We start from the raw sequence: 20,441 nt of genomic DNA, 5'->3' as shown, positions 1-20,441 counted from the left end.
TCCCCTTCTGAATGTTCTCCAACCACTACCACCTCCCTGCTCAGTGTCGCCCCCACTGCCCACAGCTCCGTGAGTGGGGACTGTTAGGTGCCCGCCCACTCTGCCCTAGACCCACTCTGTCAGGGCTCCGCAGGGATCCTAGGCTGCCTGAGCCCTTCTGTTCACACGGACCCCAACAGTACCAAACCACGCCCACTCGCTCCGGCCCGGGGCCATCAGGCGCCCATCACGTGCACTCTTTGCCGTTGCTGGGGCCGCAGCAGCGCCACCCAACCGAGCTCGGTTGTCCTGGAGAGGGACTCGCAGATCCCGCGGTTTCTGGCCAGTTGGATCTGGTGAGTGGAGATCTTCAGGGTGAGGCCCGCAGAGCCCTGCCTCATCTTCCTTCTCACTTGAGGGGTCCAGAACCACCAGTATGTCAACTGAGCCGAGCGCTCCAGGGACCTCACCTAGGACACCGCGTCCTGGGGCCCAGAAGTCATCTGGCGCGATAACCAAGAAGGGGGACCGGGCTGCTAAGGAGAAGCCAGCAACTGCCCTGCCTCCGTTGGGCGAGGAGGAGCCGAAAAATCCCGGTATGTTGGCAGGGCTAGGGTCGGGTTAATCAGAGCCCCGGAGCTTGGCATTATTATTATTATTATTATTATTATTATTATTATTATTAAATCAAATCTGGTCTGGAACTTGTTATATAGACTAGGCTGGTCCAGAACTCAGAATTCTATCTCCGCTGAGATCAAAGGTGGATCTCCTCAGGGGTTGGCTTTAAAGAATACACATTTCCCCGGGGATGCTGACATACACAGTAAGATGGGATAAGAGATGCCAAAGAAGACCCGGTTAGGGGTGGGAAGATCCCATGGTGCTGTGAGCGGGGTCTTGAACAGAGCTCTCTAGATACTCGTTTAGACAGCAGTTACTTTTTGAGTATCTGCCCTGTGGCCGTGGGCACAGTTCTGCTTTGGCATATTTAAAGAAAACTGTTAAAGTTAGATGAATAGGGCCATGGCTTTTTTTGTTGCAAGTGCCAGAACCCAATTTTCACCAATGAAGCGCAAAAGGGAATTTGTCAGAGGGTGTCTTGATACTAACTTGATGCTTTTGTTACCAAAGAGGGTCAGGACCCTGCTGTCCCTGGAATGGAGATAAAACAACCTGAGGGAAGACTTTGATGGTCCACCCTTTGCCAGGTGCCATTTCCCTGTCCCTACCAGTGGCCAGGGACAGGTGGATTATGAAGACCTGGACAAAAAGCATCTTTCACAGGGAAGAGAAGATAGGGTTGAGTTCCCTGGGCACATAAAGGGTGCACACTTGTAACCCCAGCACTTGGGATGCTGAGGCAGGAGTCCTCAGAAAACTTGGGCTGTATACAAAGCAAGACTGTATCTCCAGGAGGTGACAGGGAAGAACAACACTGGCAGTGCACAGAGGAAGCAGAGAAGACGGGCAGCAGGAAGCGGAGCTGTGACTGAGTAGCCTAGTCCAGGGACAGGGGTAGTTGGCACCGGACAGTGAGGGTGCAAGAGGGTGGGGGAGACTCCTGGGAGGTAGAAGTGAGTTGGTGAAGGACTGGGGGGAGGGAGGGAGAGAGAGAGAGAGAGAGAGGTGAGGGGCACAGCATGACCGAGTCCCAGGTTTCTAGCCTGGGATGCTAGCTGGGTGGAGATGGACGGGAAGAAAGCCGGAAGGAGGACTATGCAAGGGTGGGCCTGGAGGAGTGAAGCTCAGCAGTAATGAATGGCAGGGTGAAATGGCGTTGGGAACTGCTAGGGCGTTGGGATGTGCAAACCTGAGATTCCCCGAGATGGGTCGGAAGTCTGCCCGAAGAGATATAAAGAAGGCTCTGGCAAGGACAGCCTAGGCAGCCTTGGCAGATGCAGGGGAGAACTCAAGGGACCCTGGACAATGTGGGCAATGTGGAGGGCACAGAGGCTTTTACGGTTGCCATTGTATGGCCTGGCAGGGGCGGACGTGGGTCTCACATGGGGCAGAGATGCCTGATAGGTGTGTAGATTTAGAGGAAACTCCATCTGATGGCCCATTTCTCAAGCTGTGAGTGGGGCCATTTAGCATTGGTGTGGGAGTGGAGGGCAGGAGTGCGTTCCTTTAGATACTCCCCACAGGGAAGAGAACTGTGAGAGCCTGGGCATGGGCCCGGGAGGGTGCTTTAAGACTTCAGGTGATTTCTACGGATGTTAAAGTTTGAGGGACTCTGCTCTTGAGAGGTGAGTGATGCCAAGGGTGAGGGGCACACCCAACAGAGGAGAGGCAGCCTGAGCATGCACAGGGCTGTGCAGGGGCCACCCAACTTCCCCGGCTCTCCTACCGTTAAATCGGTAAATTGGACTAACTGGTTGAACATTTCCCATGTGCCCGAGTTCCCGTTGGCAGCTGGGTACAGGAGCAAAGCTCCTCTCACCCTGTTCCTCAAAGGGCGTTCTGTGTCATGGAGTCTCCGGGGAACCTGGGACCAGGCTCCCTACTGCACAGACCTAGACGGCCAGGCGCAGCTGACAGTGCCCCCTGCTGGTGGCCTGGTGCTGCTGTGGGGTTGGTGGTGGTTGGCGGGAATTTCCCATTTCCAGGAACCCTCCCTGGGCTACCTGGGAGAGAACTGAGAAGAGCAGGGGTCTCTTGGGGGTGTCGGACACCAGCTTTGCAGAGCCTCGGGATAGCAGGCGGTGGGGCAAGACTGAATTACGCCCTGCTGGCTAGGCGTAGCCCTCTTCTGAGAGCTCTCGCCTTCCTCCATGGGTCTGAGCAAAGTAGCTTCCACTGGGGGCTGCTGTGAGCGTGGAGGTCCCTGCTGCTGCGCTGAGTGCGGGCTCACTCTGCCGCCCTCCCCCTCCCCCCCCTCCCCCCGCAGAGGAGTACCAGTGCTCTGGGATCCTGGAGACAGACTTCGCCGAGCTCTGCGTACGGTCAGGCTACACGGACTTTCCCAAAGTTGTCACCCGGCCTCGGCCCAACCAGAACTTTGTCCTTTCCGCCTCCATGTCAGAAAAACCCACCCAAGGTGAGCCATAGCCCGCCCAACTCATTCACGGGGTGGGGCGAGCCACAGCCGTGGACGCCTTCACACTCTACCCGGTCTTCCAGACGACCAGCGGTTGTCGGCATCCTGCAGCCAGAACAGCCTGGAGAGCAAATACGTGTTCTTCCGGCCCACCATTCAGGTGGAGGCAGAGCAGGAGGACAGCAAGGTGGTGAAAGAGATCTACATCCGAGGTGAGCGCCGCCCGCCCCACCTCTTGCCGCCCCACCTCCCTCAGCCCTACCCGTCCCCCTTGAGCATCACCTCCCACTACTTGGCTCACAGCAGTTCACATCAGGCCCTTCCCAGGCCTGAGATGCCTTTGGCCTTTCCTTAGGTTGGAAACTTGAGGATCGGATTCTGGGTATTTTCTCCAAATGTCTGCCCTCCCTCAGCCAGCTGCAAGCTATCAAGTGAGAGGCACTGTGGGAGGTCAGCCTCTGGGGGAGGAGGGGGGGAGGGAGAGAGGGAGAGAGGAGGGAGAGAGGAGGGAGAGAGGAGGGAGAGAGGAGGGAGAGAGGGAGGGAGGGAGAGGGAGGGAGAGAGAGAGGGAGGGGGGAAAGAGGGAGAGAGAGAGAGAGAGAGAGAGAGAGAGAGAGAGAGAGAGAGAGAGAGAGAGAAGAGTAAGTTCAGCTGGGGAGGGGGGAGGGTGTGCCTGGGGGACTGTGGGAAGGGGCTTCCTAACGAGGTGGTGCCCAGCTGTTTCTGTTTCTAAAACCAGCTTGTGGAAGGTGGGGCTGACGGATAAGACCCTGACCACGTTCATTGCCCTTTTGCCTCTCTGTTCCTCCACACTCAGGTCAGTTGTGGTCAGGCCCCAGTGTCTAAGTGGCCTGGCTGGGGTGTATGAGGGGGAAGCAGTTGCCTGCAGAGTTAGCAAGTCCCATTTGTAGGCCTAGGCTGGCACCTGTGTGGAAATGGGGCTCAGCTCGTGTCTGCTGGGTGGTGGGATTCACACCTGAGACCACGGTTTTAGTCCACGCGGCATCCACAGGGCCCTCTGAGGTCTAACCCTCTTTCTGCTCCATCAGCCCTGTATAATGGCCCAGTACAGCGAGCAGGGAGCGAGGGGCCTAGGGCCCAGGAACAGACACTGCTTTGCAGCAGTGTGGGGATGTGGATGTGGAGGGACGGCTCACACAAAAGGGCGTGCTGCCCACCCCATGAGTCTGTGCAGGAAGACCTGTGCTAAGCTAGCCTTCTGGGCATCATGGGGTGGATGGGTAGGATGGGTAGGAGGCAGAGCCAGGTTTAAGATAGCCTACTACAATTGCAGCTTGCTGTACAAAGGACAAAGCCACCTGAGCTGTCTGTCCCTTTTCAGGTTCCTACAGGCCCCTAGAGTCAACACTCTTGCTTCATAATTAGTGGCCCTCAGTGCTACCCACGTGGGCTTTCCTTCTGAGTATTGGATGGATGCTCCCTGAGCACAGGGGCTGGATCTTTAGCTGGGAAAGTAGAGACAAACAAGCTAATAGAAAAAGAACTGTGAATTCATTAAAGTAAGAACCAGCTACATCAGCGTAAGATGATGTAAAATGAATTGTTTATATGAAACAAGGCAGTCCAAAAGGCTGAGCAAGAATTGTATACAATGTGAAATATTAGAGAAGTTTCCACCCATTGGTTCGTTTTCTTAGGACTGTGAGAGAAGCTATTGTCTCATAGAGGGTCCTGTAGTGATTTATTACTATGTAACAAAGTAACTCCAAAATGTAGCGGTTTAAAACAACCAGGAGAGACAGGTGGTGGCGCAGGCCTCTGGTCCCAGCACTCGGGAGGCAGAGGCAAGTGGATTTCTGTGAGTTCGAGGCCAGCCTGATCTACAGTGGGAGTTCCAGGGCAGCCAGGGCTACACAGAGAAATCTTGTCTGGAAAAAAACAAAAACAAAAAACAAAACGCAAACACACAAAGAACTGTCACTAGTTCTAGCTACACTGCAGAGGACAGGATTCCATGGCACAGGGCCTGAGTACCCAGACATAGGACTCAGCGAAGGCCATCTTAGAGACCACTGTACTACAGGTCAGCTCAGGGAACTGGCTCCTCACATGGTCATGCTTCTGGAATTTGAGTCTGGGGAACTGTCATAGATATACTTCCTATATTGGGGGATATCCTTAGGCTCTGTTTTCTAGATGCTCCCCAAAGGTCCACACTTCCACTCTATTCCCCTCCGCCTTGCATGGCCTCAGTGGTGATTCCTAGACTTCAGACCCCTTCTCACTCTCAGGAAGGTATCTCTGGAGGGAAACCCACTACCGGAGCAGTCCTATTACAAGCTCATGGGACTGGACAGCACGTGAGACTCCTTGGCTTCACATTCCTTTCTTGGCTTACCCCCACCTGAGGTTATCTTTAGTCCTTCCCTCTCCTGGGGACCTTTGATCCCTGCCCCTCCACCTACAGATCAGATAGAAGCAAGCCCAGTACCGCTGGTCCTCTCTCCCCGTCCCAGGATCTCTCACTTATCTCTGAGGAACAATAGCATCAATGACCATGGTGCGCAGCTCCTAGGCCAGGCACTGTCCACACTGAACAACAGCAACCGGACCCTTGTTTCGCTGAACCTGGGATTCAACCACATCGGGGACGAGGGAGCGGGCTACATTGCAGATGTGCGTGCTGTGGCTGGACGGCTTGGGGATGCTGGCTTGCCCTTGGCTTACAGGGCTCTCTGTTCTCCAGGGCCTAAGACTGAATCGCTCTCTTCTCTGGTTGTCCCTGGCGCACAACCGTATTCAAGACAAGGGCGCACTGAAGCTGGCTGAGGTAGGTCTGCACGCCGGGAGGGGCAGGGGCTGAGACGCAGGCGTCTGACGTGGGGAGCTGGCCTTGCCTCAGGTCCTGCGCCCCTTTGAGCTGACCCACACGGAGGTGGTGGAGCGGCGGCGTCTGCTCTTGGAGAAAGGAACGCAGGAGCGGTCGTCGCGATCGGTGAGGAGCGGCCTGGTGCCCGGAAGGGTGTTTTCCTGCCCGCTGCCCATGACTCAAATTCCCTCCACCCTCTTGCCCTTCTGGATTCTGGAGACCCCCGTGCCTACCAAGCCCAACTTGGCGTTCTAACTACACAGCCACTCTGGCAGTTTCAGTTTCGAGTGTAGTTAAAAGATACTATTCAGACCACTTGGGCTTGAAATCCTTCCCACCACGTCAGCAGTTTCTGATCTTGAATTCACCGCTTAACCTCTGAGTCTGACTTTTCTCAACTAGGCCGGGTAACTGTTACTTTCTTCACAGAACTGAGATGATTTAAATGAGTTACTATAAAGCATTTGGAATACTGCCTAGAACTTAGCTCAACAAAAGCTGCTGGCTGGGCATAATGTAAACCTTGTCAGCAAGGAGGCAGATGAAAGATGAGTTCAAGGACAGCCTGAGCCACAGAGTAAGACCCTGGCTCAATAAAACCCAGTTCTGGAGGTATAGTACAGTACACAGAGTGCTTGCCTACCACACACAGGCACTGGGTTTGATCCCCAGTCCTGAAACAAATAACAACAAAGATAAACAAATTCAAAGTGAGCGATTTTCCCTCCTGATGAAAACCTGAGCCTCCAGCTCATTCTCACCCATTTCTGGGATCCTTCTTGCCAACAGCAACTCTGTCCCAGACCAACTGATAGGCAGGGAGGTAGGGAAGGGCAAGGATCTAGTTACTTCTCTGCACCCCCCGCCCCCATTTGTGAGTACAGCCTTCCTCCTCCCGACATGGAGACTCCAAGACGGAACGTGAAAAGTCTCAGCCAGCGGCCATCAGCAATGCTACTCTGGTGGACAAGCCAGAAAAGATGCAGACATTAAAAACACCCAAGGGTCTGGGCAAGAAAAAGGAGAAGTCAGGGGTAGGTGTGCTGGGTGAAAGGGAACCTTGGCCCTGAATGGGCAGGGGAGGAGTTTCCATGGTACACAGGGTGGTAGAAAGACGGGCAAGTGGATTTGGCCTTTGAAGGTGTCTCTCAGGCTCAGCCTTCATATACTCTTCCTGCGGGAGGCAGGATGGATATCCATTATGTCTGCTCACATCCTTCGTAGGAAGTTGTAAAGAAGGAAGAGAAGTCAGGCCCCGGGCAGTCCCCTACACAAGGAACCCCTAAGAAAGAAGATGCCACAAAGGCAGGCAAGGGGAGTAAGTGTGAGCACCCACCCTTCTATGGGAATCTTCCCCACACAGAAGAGCCTTGGGCAGCGTGCAGAAGCCTGGTTTGGGCCTGGCTGTGTCTGCCAGGAGCTGTTCTTTCATATCCCCAGGCCTTGTTTATTCCTCACCTTGAAATGATGGTGACCCTCCACTTGGCCTAGACCTTGTGATCCACTACCCCATCTTTCAGGACTAGGCCTCTGTGGCTGTCCTCAGAAAAGGAATAATTCATCCAGCTAGACAGGAGCTCACTGCTGATGTTCCTATGTTCCCCCCAAGTTCAGGGACTCTGTCTTACCAAGCTCCTTTATCTGGGGAGTTTGGGTGGTGTCAGGGGGGTCTGCTCTGTGCATTCTGGCTCCTCTTCTGGTCCCAGAGGTAACCATCCCTGAGCAGAAGATGAGCAAGGGAAAAGGGATGAAGATGGGAAGCAAAGAGAAGCGCAGCATCCTCCTGGAGTCAGAGGTACGTAACACCCGGGAATGTGTCACCCCATCTCACTGCTTTGGCGGCTGTCTCTAGATGACGCTCACAACTCCCCGTTCCCCTTCCCAGGTGGCAGGCCCCTTTACCTCCATGTCTAGAAGCCCCACTTGGTCTGCTGCACAACTGAGGCTCTGTTCTCTGAGGTCCTCAGCTCACCACCAGCCCCTTCAACATTGCAAAGGGACAAAGGATGCTTTTGCCCCTCAGGGGCTCCCTGAGGCACTTTGTCACTGCACTGCCCCATGCAGGACTCTCCTTCAGAGACCCCCCCCCCTTTTTTTTTTTTTGCTGCTGGATCCCCTTTCATGCTTTGTGTGTGACTCCGCCTTCCTGGGCCACCTACTTCCTGATTCCCAGTTCTCTGTCATCTCCATTCTCTCCACGAGGAGACTCCACAACCTTGTCACATCACATACTCCTGAAAGGGACAGCCCTGTCCTTTTAAGAGTCTTTCCTGGCACCCAAGCCAAGTTCTGGCAGAAGAACCCGTCAGATGGAAGGAGGATGGCTTTCTACACCCCACATTACAGTCTTTGCCTTGGTCTTGGGCAAACTGCTCCTTCTCAACAGGACCATCCGTTTCCCACTGCTCTTTAAGGGAAGGGTTACAAATCCTATTTAACCCCAGTCCCATGTGGCCTCAGGGCTCCAGGGTCTTTGCACCTGCTGTGCTCCTTGCTTGGGGGAACCTCCCCTCTTCATCTCAATGTCTGCACACCTTCAACTTCCACTCTCAGGCTGCCTCTTTTAAGGCCTACACTCCCACAGTCTGCTCTCAAGGGCCCTGGCACACCACATTCTTGTTTAATCCTGTGGCTCCCCACATCAAGGAACTTTTTGAGGGTATGGGCTTATTTATCTTTGTTTCTCCAGCACCTAGGACACAGCCTGAATTATAACCAGCACTCAAAAACTGTATGTTGAATGAATGAATGAATGGCCTGTTGACCAGCTCCCTTCTCCTCTGCTGCAATTAGTATTCTGCTTTAGCAGCTGGTTGTTGAAGCTACAGAGATGGTTAACCCTCTCCTGGAGCCTGTGGAGCACCGAGATGGGAAGGTTTTCATGCCTGGGAACAAGGTCCTTTTGCACCTCAACCTCCTCCGTATGTTTTCGAGCCTTACCTGCCCTTACCGTGGGACTGCCCAGGCTCCATCCTGCTAAGGAGTGCTGCCATAGCATGGAGTGTGCTCGACTCTCCAATAGCTGAGCATCGTTTTGTCAGACCCTCGGGGCTGGAGCTGAGAGGCAGTGCTGGGTCAGGGGGGGATCCAGGGCAGCAGTGACAGGGGTAAGACAGCTGGGCGGGAAGGGGAAGTGAGGGGAAAGTGGGAAGCAGAAAGAATGGGGTAGAGGGCCAGTTAAAAAGTCAGTCCTGCCTGGCGAACTTGGGGGCCAGGCTGCCAGATGTGATGCCAGATGCCACTTCCATGCCTCCTCTTAGGGAACCGAATCACAGAGGTGGGGCTGGAAGGCTTCCTCACTGCTGTGCAATACCAGGTTCAGGTCTCCAAGTCCAGGACTTCTTCGTCCAAGGGCCCCTTGGGGCTGCTGTGGCTGTCCCTGGCGGTGAGTGCCTAGCCCATTTCCAGAAGGTCTCATTGTCCTGATCCCCTGTTTCAATGCAGCAACCTTTGTTTTCTGTAGTTAGCAATGGCATGACTGCCTTCCTCTGCTCACCAGCCCTAACACTGTTCAGGGCATTGTTTTCTCCCGAAGACAAATCTTCAGTCCTGCTAATGTTCTTTTTTTCCTTTCAGAAAAACTGCTTTGACCCGCAGTGTCCAACATACACCATGATTCAGGAACTGATGCTGCCAAGGGACCCTGTGAAGGCCAAGGTCAGGGAGGAGGAGGCCACAGCTACCTAGGCCTCCAGGGGCAGCCCTATCTCCTTGGGAGATACCACGGACCAATAACATAGTCTGTTGCTGTGCTATTCTTTGAAAATCACTCCAGAACTGTTTGGAACATTTGGGCTCTTGTGTCTGTTCATACTGCCTGGCTAGACGTGGCAGAGTGGTGGCCTGAATTACACCATGTCTCTGTTTGGGGGATGAACTGAGCTCCTGGCTGCTCTACCTCCCGAGTGTCCCAGCAGCATCCCCCAGACCACCTCTGCCAGCATACACACAGCCTTAGGATGATGGGGGTCCGTCAGCACAACTGATGGAGGGAGTAGGCTTGGAACTATCATCTCCCAGCATTCCCTGCTGCTTAGCTCCAACCCATGTTGCCTGGCTTGGGAGAGGGTATTGTATTCATATTTGCACAGCAAAGGCCAAACATTAGACACGGCAGGTCAGCAACTTGAAATCATGGACATCTAGTCAGGGCTGCCAGGCTGTCTCCGCTAAATTTTGGAGAGCCCATGCCAACCTGTAGGGAATCTCCAACTAAGGTAAAGAGGACACCTCCCTCATCTCTAGCCCCTCTGCCTACCAGAGCTCCATCTTCAGCACTGGCTGCAGGGATATCTCCCACTGCTCTGAGTCCCCACACTGTCAAGGTGCACCATGGTCATTCATTATGGCTTCTCCAGTTACGTCTGCCAGGTCCTCTAAAGCTCTGTCTTCAGCCCTACACTTGATCAACAGCCATGGCTAATCCTGATCTATGGGAAGGAGAGGTATGGGGGCAGTGAGGTGATCTTTCTTCACGTTTTACAGCTGAGGGTAGGTCTTGAGATCTCTGTTCCTTTGTGTGAAGTAACCACAATATCTTTTTTTGGGCCAGGGTCACTTGCCCAACCTCTTCTGAGAAGGTACACACCTGAAACTTGGGGAGAGGTGGGAAGCCCTGGAGTGGGATGGCATGGCAGGGCCTCTCCTGGCTCCCTCTGTCCACTCTTGACCAGTCACAACCAACATCCTGTATCAGTCTAAGAATCATACAACCACAATGGAGGAATATTTAACTTTTCTTTAAAAAAATCTTAACCATGAAAGGAGGAAAATAAGAGTATACATTATTTTAACAGCAAAACAGTCATTTCCATATCTCTATTTTATATATTATATATATTTATATATATGTATATATACACCTAGCACAGTGTGTATGTTCATCAGTGGGGAGTGGAGTGAGGACATGGAGAACCCTGGGGAAGGGTCCTGAAGTATCTCAGGGACTCTGCTCTCTTAGGGTCTGTTTTGAGTTCCGTACCTGCTGTATTTGTTTCTAGGGGGCAAGTGGGGAAGGGTGGGCATGGGTCAGGTAAGCCGCTCCCCAGAGGCTCATCTGACAATGAGAAGGCCTCGGCGCCTGACAGGGCTGGAGTCTGGGACACAGACAGTCACCACCCCTGCTGGGCTGCTGACTGGCTCTCCTCTTAGCTGTCTCTGACTGGTGAGCATGCCAGGGACAGAAAAATGGCTAAGTTATTTACAACGGCAAAAACGCACATACAATAGACATATTTATAGGAAACTAAAGGGACAGAGAGGAGAGCCAGGCACTCAGCTGTCTCGGGCCTCGGAAGAAGGAGAGGAAAAAAGTGCATTTACACAAGAGCCTCCTCCTTTGACTTGCACACCTGAGGGTACTATGCACACAGCACACCCCACACATGCAGGGAGCTATGTGGGGTAAAGGGGTCGATCACTGTAGGAGGCCGTTCTGTGGTGCTCAGCATGCTTAGGAGATGAAAACCATGGAGACTTGGCTAATAGGAAGAGACACTGAAACTGGACTCCGTCCAATGTGAACAGACCAAGCAACATGCAAGTCTCCCCCTGGGCCTCTGCAGCATCTTTCAAGGGAGGCTTGGGTCTCCTAGTGTTGTGCTCTGGCTCAGGCCAGACTCTGGCAGAGTGGAGAACCCGAGGCTCTGGTTGTCTGGATGGCTATGGTCCTGGTGATGGAGCTGTATCTGTGGCACTGTCGGAGCCTGTGGGAGGAAGGTGAGGGCTGAGAAGCTGGCTAGGTTTGTGATGATGTTTCAAGTCCCTGGCTTACTCTTCAACATTAGCTGTCAGTGACAAAGCTTTCTTCTCCAGAAATTCTCCTTTATTTGTTTTTTTTTTTATTTTTTTATTTTTTCGAGACAGGGTTTCTCTGTGTAGCTTTGCGCCTTTCCTGGAACTCACTTGGTAGCCCAGGCTGGCCTCGAACTCACAGAGATCCGCCTGGCTCTGCCTCCCAAGTGCTGGGATTAAAGGCGTGCGCCACCACCGCCCGGCTCTCCTTTATTTGTATGAAAATAATTTTACTTATGTGTATGGAGTGTGTGTGCAAGTTGGACTACTTGTAGGAGTCAGTTCTCTCCTTCCACCGTGTGAGTCCTGGGGCTTGAACTCATGGTCAGGCTTGGTGGCAAATGCCTTTAAACACTGAGCCACCTTGTCAGTCCAATCCTTGTTTCTTGTGGGACTTTAGCAGGTCCATGAGAACGCCACTTCTGTATGGCCTCCAAAACCAAGACAGGTCAGTGTTTTAAGTCAGGCCATGGCAGTGGCCTTCCCTCCTAATCCAGATTTGAGCCACTGAGAACCGGCAGCAGAGGTAAAATCAGGCCCTCCTGGTGCATGAACACCTCAACATAAAAAGAGAGTTCTGGGGGCTAGAGAGGTGGCTCAGCAGTTAAGAACACTGGCTGCTCTTTCAGAGGACCCAGGTTCAATTCCCAGCACCCACATGGCAGCTCACAAGCAGCTGTAACTCCAGTTCCACGGTATTAAAGTCATCACTGGCCTTTTTAGGCACTGCATGTATGTGGTATACAGATTGACATGCAAAGTATCCACATACACTTAAAGGATTTTAAGAAGGGGGTTCTGTTCTGGTCCCTATTTGGAGGGAGCCTCTGTGTGGCTTCCCTGAAAAGATCCCCTTCTGGGGCTCGAGAGTTTGGTGGATAGGCACTGCCATGCAAACCTGAAGGCTGGAGATGGGATCCCCAGAATCTACGTAACCCTGGATGTAGGAGTGCAGATCTGTAGCCCCGCGTCTCTGGCAATAGAGACAGTGGACAGGAGAACCCCCAAGAAACTTATGGGCCAGTGAGCCTGGCTTACCCAGTGGTGAACACAGATCCTGCCTCCGGGTGGAAGGCATGAACGGACGGACAGCTGAGGTGGTTCTCTGACACCCTTTTCTCACTAGGTAGTCCTGGCTGGCCTTCATCTCACAGAAATCCAGCTGCCTCTGCTTCCCGAGTGCAGGGATTAAAGGTGTGTCCCACTATGCCTGGCAAAGATCCCTTTCTGAAGCTGAAGGGATGTGTTGGTTACACCTTGAGGGGAACGAGTCATGGGACCACCCTTCACTGCTTGGTTATGCATTCTCTCAAGGTGGCACATGCAGGAATTGGCTTCACTTACCTTCTTCAGGGCAGGACCCCTGTTCCTGACTGGTTTGGGAGTCAGAGGCCAGGGCTTCCTTGGCTGGAGGAAAGAGACAGTGGTCTGTCCATCTGGCTGTCTCTGTGTGAAAACTGCCTACAGGAGTGGTCCCACCAGATGACTCTCCTCCAAGGGACTTGAGAAGCTCTCTATGGGCCAGCTCCATGTCCTGGAAGAGTTGTAGGAGGAGTGTTTGAGTCTCAGAGGGTGTGGCAGGGTAAGCTGAAGATGAAGGTGGCCTAGGAGTCCAGTGAAGACACACACTTCCAGAGTTGGGGATGTAGCTTAATGGTAGAATGTTTGTCTAGCATATATGAAGCCCTAGGCTCAATTCCATACACATTTATACACATAGCTATACACACCCAAAAACATTTACTATGTGAATGTATAATTGTCCCAGGTGATGGACGGAAGGCTTTCTGACCCAAGGCCATGCTCCTTACCTTGAGTCTGTGAAGCTTGATGGTAAGCTGCTCAATGGTACGGAAGATCACATCCACATCCTTGAGGACCAGGCTGTGGGGAGAAGAGCTGGAACACATTTGATCTCCAACGGCCCTCCTCTGGTGCTGAGGCTGTGAGGGACTTAGGGGTGTCCCGGTAGGTTCAGTGCTGGAGTCCAGAGGTCCTGTTGGCATGCTGACATAAAAACAGTTCCCTGTACCGATGGCAAGAGAAAGAAATTAGACAAGCAGAGATGCCTAAGTCATTCTCCCACTCCCTCAGTGTGCCCTGTGACAGAACAAGCCAGGGAGGCTTCTACAGACAACCTGGTGCATGCAGGCCCATGCTGCCCACCAGCTCCCAGAGGCCCTTTTCTCTTTAGACGGCAACGGCTCTCAGGCTGGCCACCTGCCAGGGGAAGATGCTCAGTGATGAGAGTGAAGAAGGGGCAAGATGGAGGTGTTATGCTGAGGGAGATGGAGGGCGGCTCCATCCATGAAAGGAAGGGGCAAGAGGTTTAGGCCCCCCCGGAAAGCAGCAGACAGCAGTATTTCAATGGTCTCAGTTCACATTCTACTGATGCATGTCAACACTGCCCTACATGTCACCATCCCCTAGAAACATCACTGATAGCTGGCAGAAGTATGTCAAGGGTCCCTGGAGAGCCCCACCATGGAGAAACACAAGGAACCTGCAAAGCCATGCAAAGCTTTTCTCATCGCGGTGCTAGAGCAGTGGACAGGGTTGGGAAGTGGTTGCTCAGGATGTCAGGGGAAGTACACTGGAGTGTGGGCATTGGCCGGTTTCTTGCTTTCTTCCAGACCTGAGCCTAGGCTGAAAGCTCGGAAATGGGCTCTGTGTCTCCCAGTGGGCGGTTTCTCAGAGCTGGAGGTGCAGGTCTCCTTCCTGTCTCTGGGCTCACGAGCTACTTCCCAACCGTCTCAGACAGCTCAGGGAGCACAGAGGACGTTTGTGGGTAAAGAACCCATGGAACCCCTGCTATGGCCTGGCCTGGCTTGGGCTTCAAGGAGAAGTTGATTACCCGTAGCCTGTGCTCCGCCTTCCACTTCAGATAGCTCAGATTCTGACTGGCCACTCTCTGGTAGTGCAGGGGTAACTTTGCTGCCCGCCACCTTGGCTGCACCGACACCACCACCAGTGGGAAGAGAGACTGAGAGACAAGGTAGGGAAGGAGGGAGAGAGCGTGAAGGAGAGGGAGAAAGAAGTGGACATGTCGGGGGATAACGAGAATAAAGGAAGAAAAGAACAAAGTGAGTACAAGATCATACATGGCCATGTCCCAGGAGCTGCAGAGAACATTCCACCAAGTCACCTTGGGAGAGCGGAAGCAGGTCGGTCAGTTCCCAGAAGCCCAGGAGAGGCCGCCTTTGGCCAACAGGGCAGGGGGCAGCAAAGGCACAAGGGACTGATGTCAGACAATCCTCTCAGCCTCCAGTGGCCCAGGGTTGGTGTCACCATTCTGGTCACACTCCTCAGGGAGCCTTCCCTCCTCCACAGCTTTCCTGGTCTATTCAAACCTGGCTGGGGTTGTCACAGAGCTGCCCACAGTGTCCCCAACTTGGGATAGCCTCTACCACTCTGTGTACTTGCTCCCAGAGCAGCCCCAAAGGTCTTCCCACTGTTGTCTTGAACCCCTCTGTGCTCAGTCACTTTCTGGAATAACAGGCTATAGGCATTTGCCCTCATCTTTCTAAGCCCGAGTCTCCTGGGAAGAAAAGTGACATTTTTTTCTTTAGACTACATAATCAGTGAAGAATAGCAAAAAGCCTTTATGGAAGTTGATCCGTGCTGGCTGAGGAGGGAGGCAGAAAATGTTCTATATTACAGACGGAAAATGAGATATGCTTTGAGCTTTGCCTGTCTGACTCCAAAGTCTCTTCACATCAACATGTCTTCTTCCCCCAGGTCCTAATGCCAGTCTGCTCACACAGTATCCAGGAGAAAGATGGGGAAAGAGGTGTCTGCCTGCAACACTCATCTCCACCCCAGCAAAAGTGTGAACACAATGGACACAACGTATTTTACCTTTTCTTACAACTTTGTAACTTCCTGCTGGTCCTGTGCTTGAAGCCTCTTCAGCTGGATTCCCAGCCAGCTCAGGAGAGTCCCAGATGCCAGAATTTCTGGTCCTTGGGGGCAGGCGTGCCAGAGACCAGAGAGCCACATCCTCCTCCTCCTCCTCCTCTGGCCTCAGAAGCTGGGTGTTGTCACCTATAGTGAGCACCTGCCCTGGGGATCCTGGGTCCCAGGGGTGAGAGGTGATGCTGGTGACGGAAGGGGTGGGAGTGAGGTCATCCTCAGGCTCGCCAGCAGCCTGAGTCTTCACAGTGTGGCCGGGCAGCAGGCTCCACAGGATCAGGTGCCGCAAGTTCTCCACTGCAGGAACGACAGTGACGCCTCCCTAGTGAAGGACTGCACACAGCCGAGGAGTGGGAAAGCTCAGGGGAGGTGAGTGGACATTGCTCCGGCCACTAACACAGTCCGTCTGCTGCAGTCTACGCGGGGAGCTGGTGGGTTTCTGGCCAACTAGCTGGTGTTCTTGCACCCAGCTCCCCTTGAGTATAACTAGTGAGAACCTCTGAGTAGGTAGAAGGTGAAATTCATACAGGCTGTGCTACTGGGATCCCAGGGGCCAATGACAAGGTCTACTCACCATCCTCCAGGGCAGCATCAGCAAGTCCCTCCACGAGGAGAGGGCCTGCGAGGGCCAGAAGGACAGGGTCCCTTGTCCTGATGCCTCTGTTTTCCCCATCCAGGGAGGGGGAAGGGTGAGGCAGGGCTCTCAGCTCCTCTGCATCCTCCTCCTGCTCAGGCTCTTCTTGTGCTACCAGCTCAGGCTCTTCCTGAAGTCTCTGCTGGGGCCCAGGGCCTGTGTTGGATGAGTGTGTTAGGGCGTGGGAGAGTAGAAGTATGAGGTGGCCCCATGTCCAGCTGTGGACCCAGGGCTTGGGAACACTGGTTGATAAGCTCTATGGAAATTCATGGAGCACCTCCTGCGGCCACCACCACACCAGACCCCTGTCACATACTAGCAGACAAATAAAGACTTGTGCCTGGGGTGGAGCCTTAAGGTCTTAGTGGAGGGACTCGGAATCAAAATAAACTAGGAAATGGGGCATTTATTAGAAGGTGGTGAGTAGTATGGAAAGCAGACAGACTAGACCAGGGCATGGGCATTAGCAGTGCTGGTTATACTATGAACTGACACACACAACAACAGCTGATGGACAGAGCTATGAAGGACATGTGGGACAGAGGAAGACATTCTAAGCGGAAGGAAACAGAGTGACACAGGCTGGGAACTACATTTTTCTTCACACACAAGATCTGAAGTGATTTAAAAACAAACAACCTCCAAGAGAAGTTACCTGAAAACTGTGCTTCTACATCCCATCCCAAAAATGCTGTCTTAGCTTCTTGCTACCCACTCCTCTCACTCTGTCCACAGCAGGCAGGGCCTTTCTCCTGCTAACCCGTCACCCACAGAGGCAGTGGGGTCGGTCAAGATGTCAGTTGCTTCTCCTGGACTCTACTTTCCCGTTTCTCCTCTACTCATGTCTCTGACCCCGATGGACTCTCCCATCACCTGACCCTAATCTGACCCATACCTACAAGAAACAAATGGACTATGCTGGTTTCCCACGAGAAGGCGAGTGGCCTTACCTCCAGACAGTTCCTTGGGCTCTGGTTCAGTACGGTAAACTTCCGAGTCATTTATTTCTACCCTGAGGGAAGAAACCCACCTGGTGTTAATTTCTAGCTCTGCCAGCCTGCTCAAGGTGTCATGAGATCCAGACTGGTTCCCTCATATTTTTCATAGGCAATGAAGGAGCAGGTGCAAGGAAGGAGCTGGGCCCCATCACCTGAATGGGCAGCACAGGCTGGCGAAGCAGCAGGTGGCGTGGGCCTAGCTTCCCTGGCTGCATTCTACACCACACCCCTGCTTCAGGGGCAGTCTGCGTTATATCCAAGTGGGAGGTAGTGGGTGAGGGCAGGGAGGTCAGGAGGCCAAGAAGCAGAGGCATGTGCCTCTATCTGTCAGAGCCCGGGGCTGTTTCCCAGTGGGATTTCCCCGTGGAAGCTGTCTACCCTAGTGACGAAAGGCTGAGGAGCATCAAGAAAGAGGCAGGTTGGATGGGGATAGTGCTGGGACTGGAGAGCTGAGCACCACACCTGCTAGTGGGGGAGCCCTGGTAGGTTGGCTCCTGGGATCCTGGTGGTGAGGGATGGATGGGTGTTGGGGCAGCTCCAGGGTGCTTGGTGGCATTCTGTACAGCCTCTTCTAAGAGCTCCATCCATCTGTTGTTCGGCAGAAACATAAGAACAGTGGTAAGAATAAGGCCAGGAACACCCCCTGTCCTCTGTGGACCCCACTGCCAAAAACCTTCAAAGCCCTCTCCACATCCTGTCTTAAGGACCTTTTGCTAGCAGGTCTCTGTCTCCATCAACACTTCTTACTGGCTATTCCCCTGGGTTTGTATGACTCATAGCTACCCTAACACTTTGATAGACCCCATTCCCCGCTTCCAAAATAACACTATACAGATGAAAACCCAGAGGGGAAGAAATTGTCTGATTTAACCTATCTCTGCCCATTGTGCCAGGCCACCTCGGGCAGTCAGTGTTGGGAAGAGTCAAGGCCTGGGTTATACATGGATTTATTGTTCTTGGCCCAGGCCTGGTTATATCCTGGGGTGATGGCCTCTGCTGCTCTGTGCCTATGTCGCCTCCTAACTTCTCTTAGTCCTCCATCCAGGAACTGCTCTGGGGCCCAGCCCTGGCCTCACTGTTCAAATCCTTCTACACACCACTCTGGTTCCAAGGGGACAGAAGTTACATGGGACCCCACAATCAATTCTCACATATTCTTGTCTGATGATGTCAATGCAACCAGCTCATAGATCTGGGGAGGGCCCAGTTCAGAGGTGCAGATGATGAAGAAGGCTCGTTTATCTGCGTGAGGAAAGGAAGGCAGAAAGTCTACACTGGGCATGGCAGACATGGGCCCCAACTTGAAGAAAACACTATGAGATTTGGCTGGATCATCAGAATCAATTGGTACTCAGCAACAAAAGATACTGGCAATTATGGGTCCCCAGTGACATCTGTCAGGGTCATTCCTACTTCCCTCTTTCTCTACTAACTGAGGGCTGATGTGCATACCGTGCTTAGGGCTTACCGAATCTTTTCATGTCTACCCCATCCTTTTTGAGTTGCTTAGGGAGGTCAGGTGTCATAGAAGAAAGTGACCCCAGAGAATGTGGTTGCTGACTCCTGCCTTTATTAATTGTATCATGCTTTTGCCCTGCAACTTCAAACTCCTGGACTTGGGCCTGTGCAGTAGTGTGGTTTCTTTCCAAACTCTGCCCGGCCCAAGGCATTCTTGCAACAAGATCTGTCCTATTCTTTATGCCGACTCCCATTTCTTCCAATCTTGCTTTTGTCATCAGCCCCACCCAGTGCACCCATCCCATCCATCATGGTCCTTTAAGGTTGACCACCCCCTGCATCAGGCTGTCCATCTTCACCTTGGTCCCTTATCCACCCCTCACCCTGCCCATCTTGGACTAAATCTCCTGCTTAGACTGGTCAGGATAGGAAAGGAACACAGGACATTAAGTCTTGTAGAACCCCAGGCTTGCTGGCTCATCTCCTCATGGGTACCTGTGGCCACGGAGCGGATGAGCACAGCGTTGAGCTTTAGCACAGGGCTGAAGGTCTGCTTGCTGTCTGAGGAGCCCACAGCTGTCTTGCTGTGGCACTTAAGCAGCAGCCTCTCCTCTTGTCTCTGCAGCAGCACTAGCAGGTCCTCCAGTAACAGCACCTGGAGGTCTGGGAATGAAGACAATCCCTGTTGCTCACTCACCCAGAGGCTATTAGATGCCCATGCCCAGGACTAGGAGGCCATAGGAATCCAGTGCCTTCACCTCTTTTGTCTCTATGTCCTCCCTTCCCACACGGTGCATAATGCCATCCTAGCTGCACTATGTATGCCTCCCCAGCATCCCACTATCCTGTTAGAGCAGCAGACAAGAACGAACCCCAGAGAAGCACACTTACCACAGGTTCCCTCCCACTTCTAGTCCCTGGCACATACCCAGGGTCTTGTCTTTGCTGATCCTCCAGGTCAGGGGCCCCTCATGGATCATCTTCCTTGTTGTAAGATCCAGGCTCTGTAAAGGAGACACCATCACTCCATTCACACAAGTATTTAAGAGACCACTGTGTAGGGATATTACGCTAAGGTGCTTGGAATCAGTGGGTAGGAAATGACTGTTACCGTAACCCTGCTCTTGCAGGGATGGAGAGAAGTGATGTGTGCTATGAAGCCCTGTGCCTGTGGTGCTCTGGGGCACACACCAAGGGCTTTGACTTGGGATCTCATGTGGCCTACTACGTGCTGTCCCAAGGAGACAGCGCTGCTTTTCCTGACCTTCTCTTCAGCTTTATTCCCTTTACATTATTACACCTTACCTCACATCCCACCCCATTCTATTTCCTTAGGCTGAGTCCCAACATTTAGTCTTTACTTTAGTGAGGCTGTCCATTCTTCTTCATTTAGGGATGAGTGACATTAATAGGGTGTGTCTCCCCGGGCCTGACCATGCTACCCTATCACAGGCAGTCCATGTCTCTGCCCTCTAAGACTCTCTGGGCCCTGACTCTGCTCCTAAGGGAGCCCAAGAAGGATGTGTGAGGGGCTGCCAGTGTTGTAGCCTTCACCTCTTACCTTGAACTCTGCTGCTAAGGGGTTGCTGGCCCGCTCTAGGGCAGTGGCATCCAGGCGTTTCTGGTAGCTCTCTAATCGGTGACGGTTCTCTGTCTGCTTCACTGCTTCATTTACAAACTTGAGAATCTCTCGGCACTGATCCCGGGCACGGCAGAGCTTTTCATGCTCAGATGTGCCACCTACCAAACAGGGGAAAGTGTGCGATTGTTAGTGCTTCTGCCTGCCAAGTGCATACG

The 20,441-nt window shown here is 53.0% G+C and overlaps 2 protein-coding genes across 4 annotated transcripts in view; one reads left to right on the top strand and one right to left on the bottom strand.

Annotated features, from left to right (window-relative positions):
• The first annotated feature begins 40 nt into the window (after positions 1-40).
• On the top strand, positions 41-9,636 carry Lrrc71 (leucine rich repeat containing 71). 2 transcript variants are annotated; one of them, XM_059265577.1, is made up of 15 exons: positions 41-575; positions 2,870-3,019; positions 3,103-3,231; positions 3,375-3,450; positions 3,759-3,836; positions 5,272-5,340; positions 5,497-5,656; positions 5,727-5,810; positions 5,883-5,975; positions 6,734-6,883; positions 7,074-7,167; positions 7,556-7,644; positions 8,656-8,770; positions 9,110-9,234; positions 9,426-9,636. In XM_059265577.1, exons 1-15 carry the CDS (start codon positions 416-418, stop codon positions 9,534-9,536), a joined length of 1,683 nt encoding a protein of 560 aa, XP_059121560.1. In that variant the 5' UTR covers positions 41-415; the 3' UTR covers positions 9,537-9,636. The 2 variants fall into 2 exon arrangements, with proteins under 2 accessions (XP_059121560.1, XP_059121561.1); XM_059265578.1 differs by having other exon boundaries at positions 42-575; positions 8,659-8,770.
• Positions 9,637-10,572: 936 nt separating this feature from the next.
• Arhgef11 (Rho guanine nucleotide exchange factor 11) overlaps positions 10,573-20,441 on the bottom strand; it is a 132,992-nt gene continuing 123,123 nt past the window's right edge. For both annotated transcript variants that reach the window (XM_059265574.1, XM_059265573.1), the window contains 12 exons: positions 20,206-20,384; positions 19,573-19,648; positions 19,140-19,307; positions 18,338-18,428; positions 17,649-17,774; positions 17,139-17,200; positions 16,129-16,344; positions 15,501-15,851; positions 14,497-14,625; positions 13,454-13,668; positions 12,987-13,176; positions 10,573-11,554 (listed from right to left, as the gene is read on the bottom strand). In XM_059265574.1, the coding sequence (XP_059121557.1) occupies positions 11,511-11,554; positions 12,987-13,176; positions 13,454-13,668; positions 14,497-14,625; positions 15,501-15,851; positions 16,129-16,344; positions 17,139-17,200; positions 17,649-17,774; positions 18,338-18,428; positions 19,140-19,307; positions 19,573-19,648; positions 20,206-20,384 (1,847 nt within the window). In that variant the 3' untranslated portion in view covers positions 10,573-11,510. The remainder of the gene's footprint in view (positions 11,555-12,986; positions 13,177-13,453; positions 13,669-14,496; positions 14,626-15,500; positions 15,852-16,128; positions 16,345-17,138; positions 17,201-17,648; positions 17,775-18,337; positions 18,429-19,139; positions 19,308-19,572; positions 19,649-20,205; positions 20,385-20,441) is intronic.

Source organism: Peromyscus eremicus, chromosome 6, assembly GCF_949786415.1.
Source record: "Peromyscus eremicus chromosome 6, PerEre_H2_v1, whole genome shotgun sequence".
NCBI lineage: Eukaryota > Metazoa > Chordata > Mammalia > Rodentia > Cricetidae > Peromyscus > Peromyscus eremicus.
Note: the sequence above shows the minus strand (reverse complement) of the source record. Positions and strands in the feature narration are given on the sequence as shown.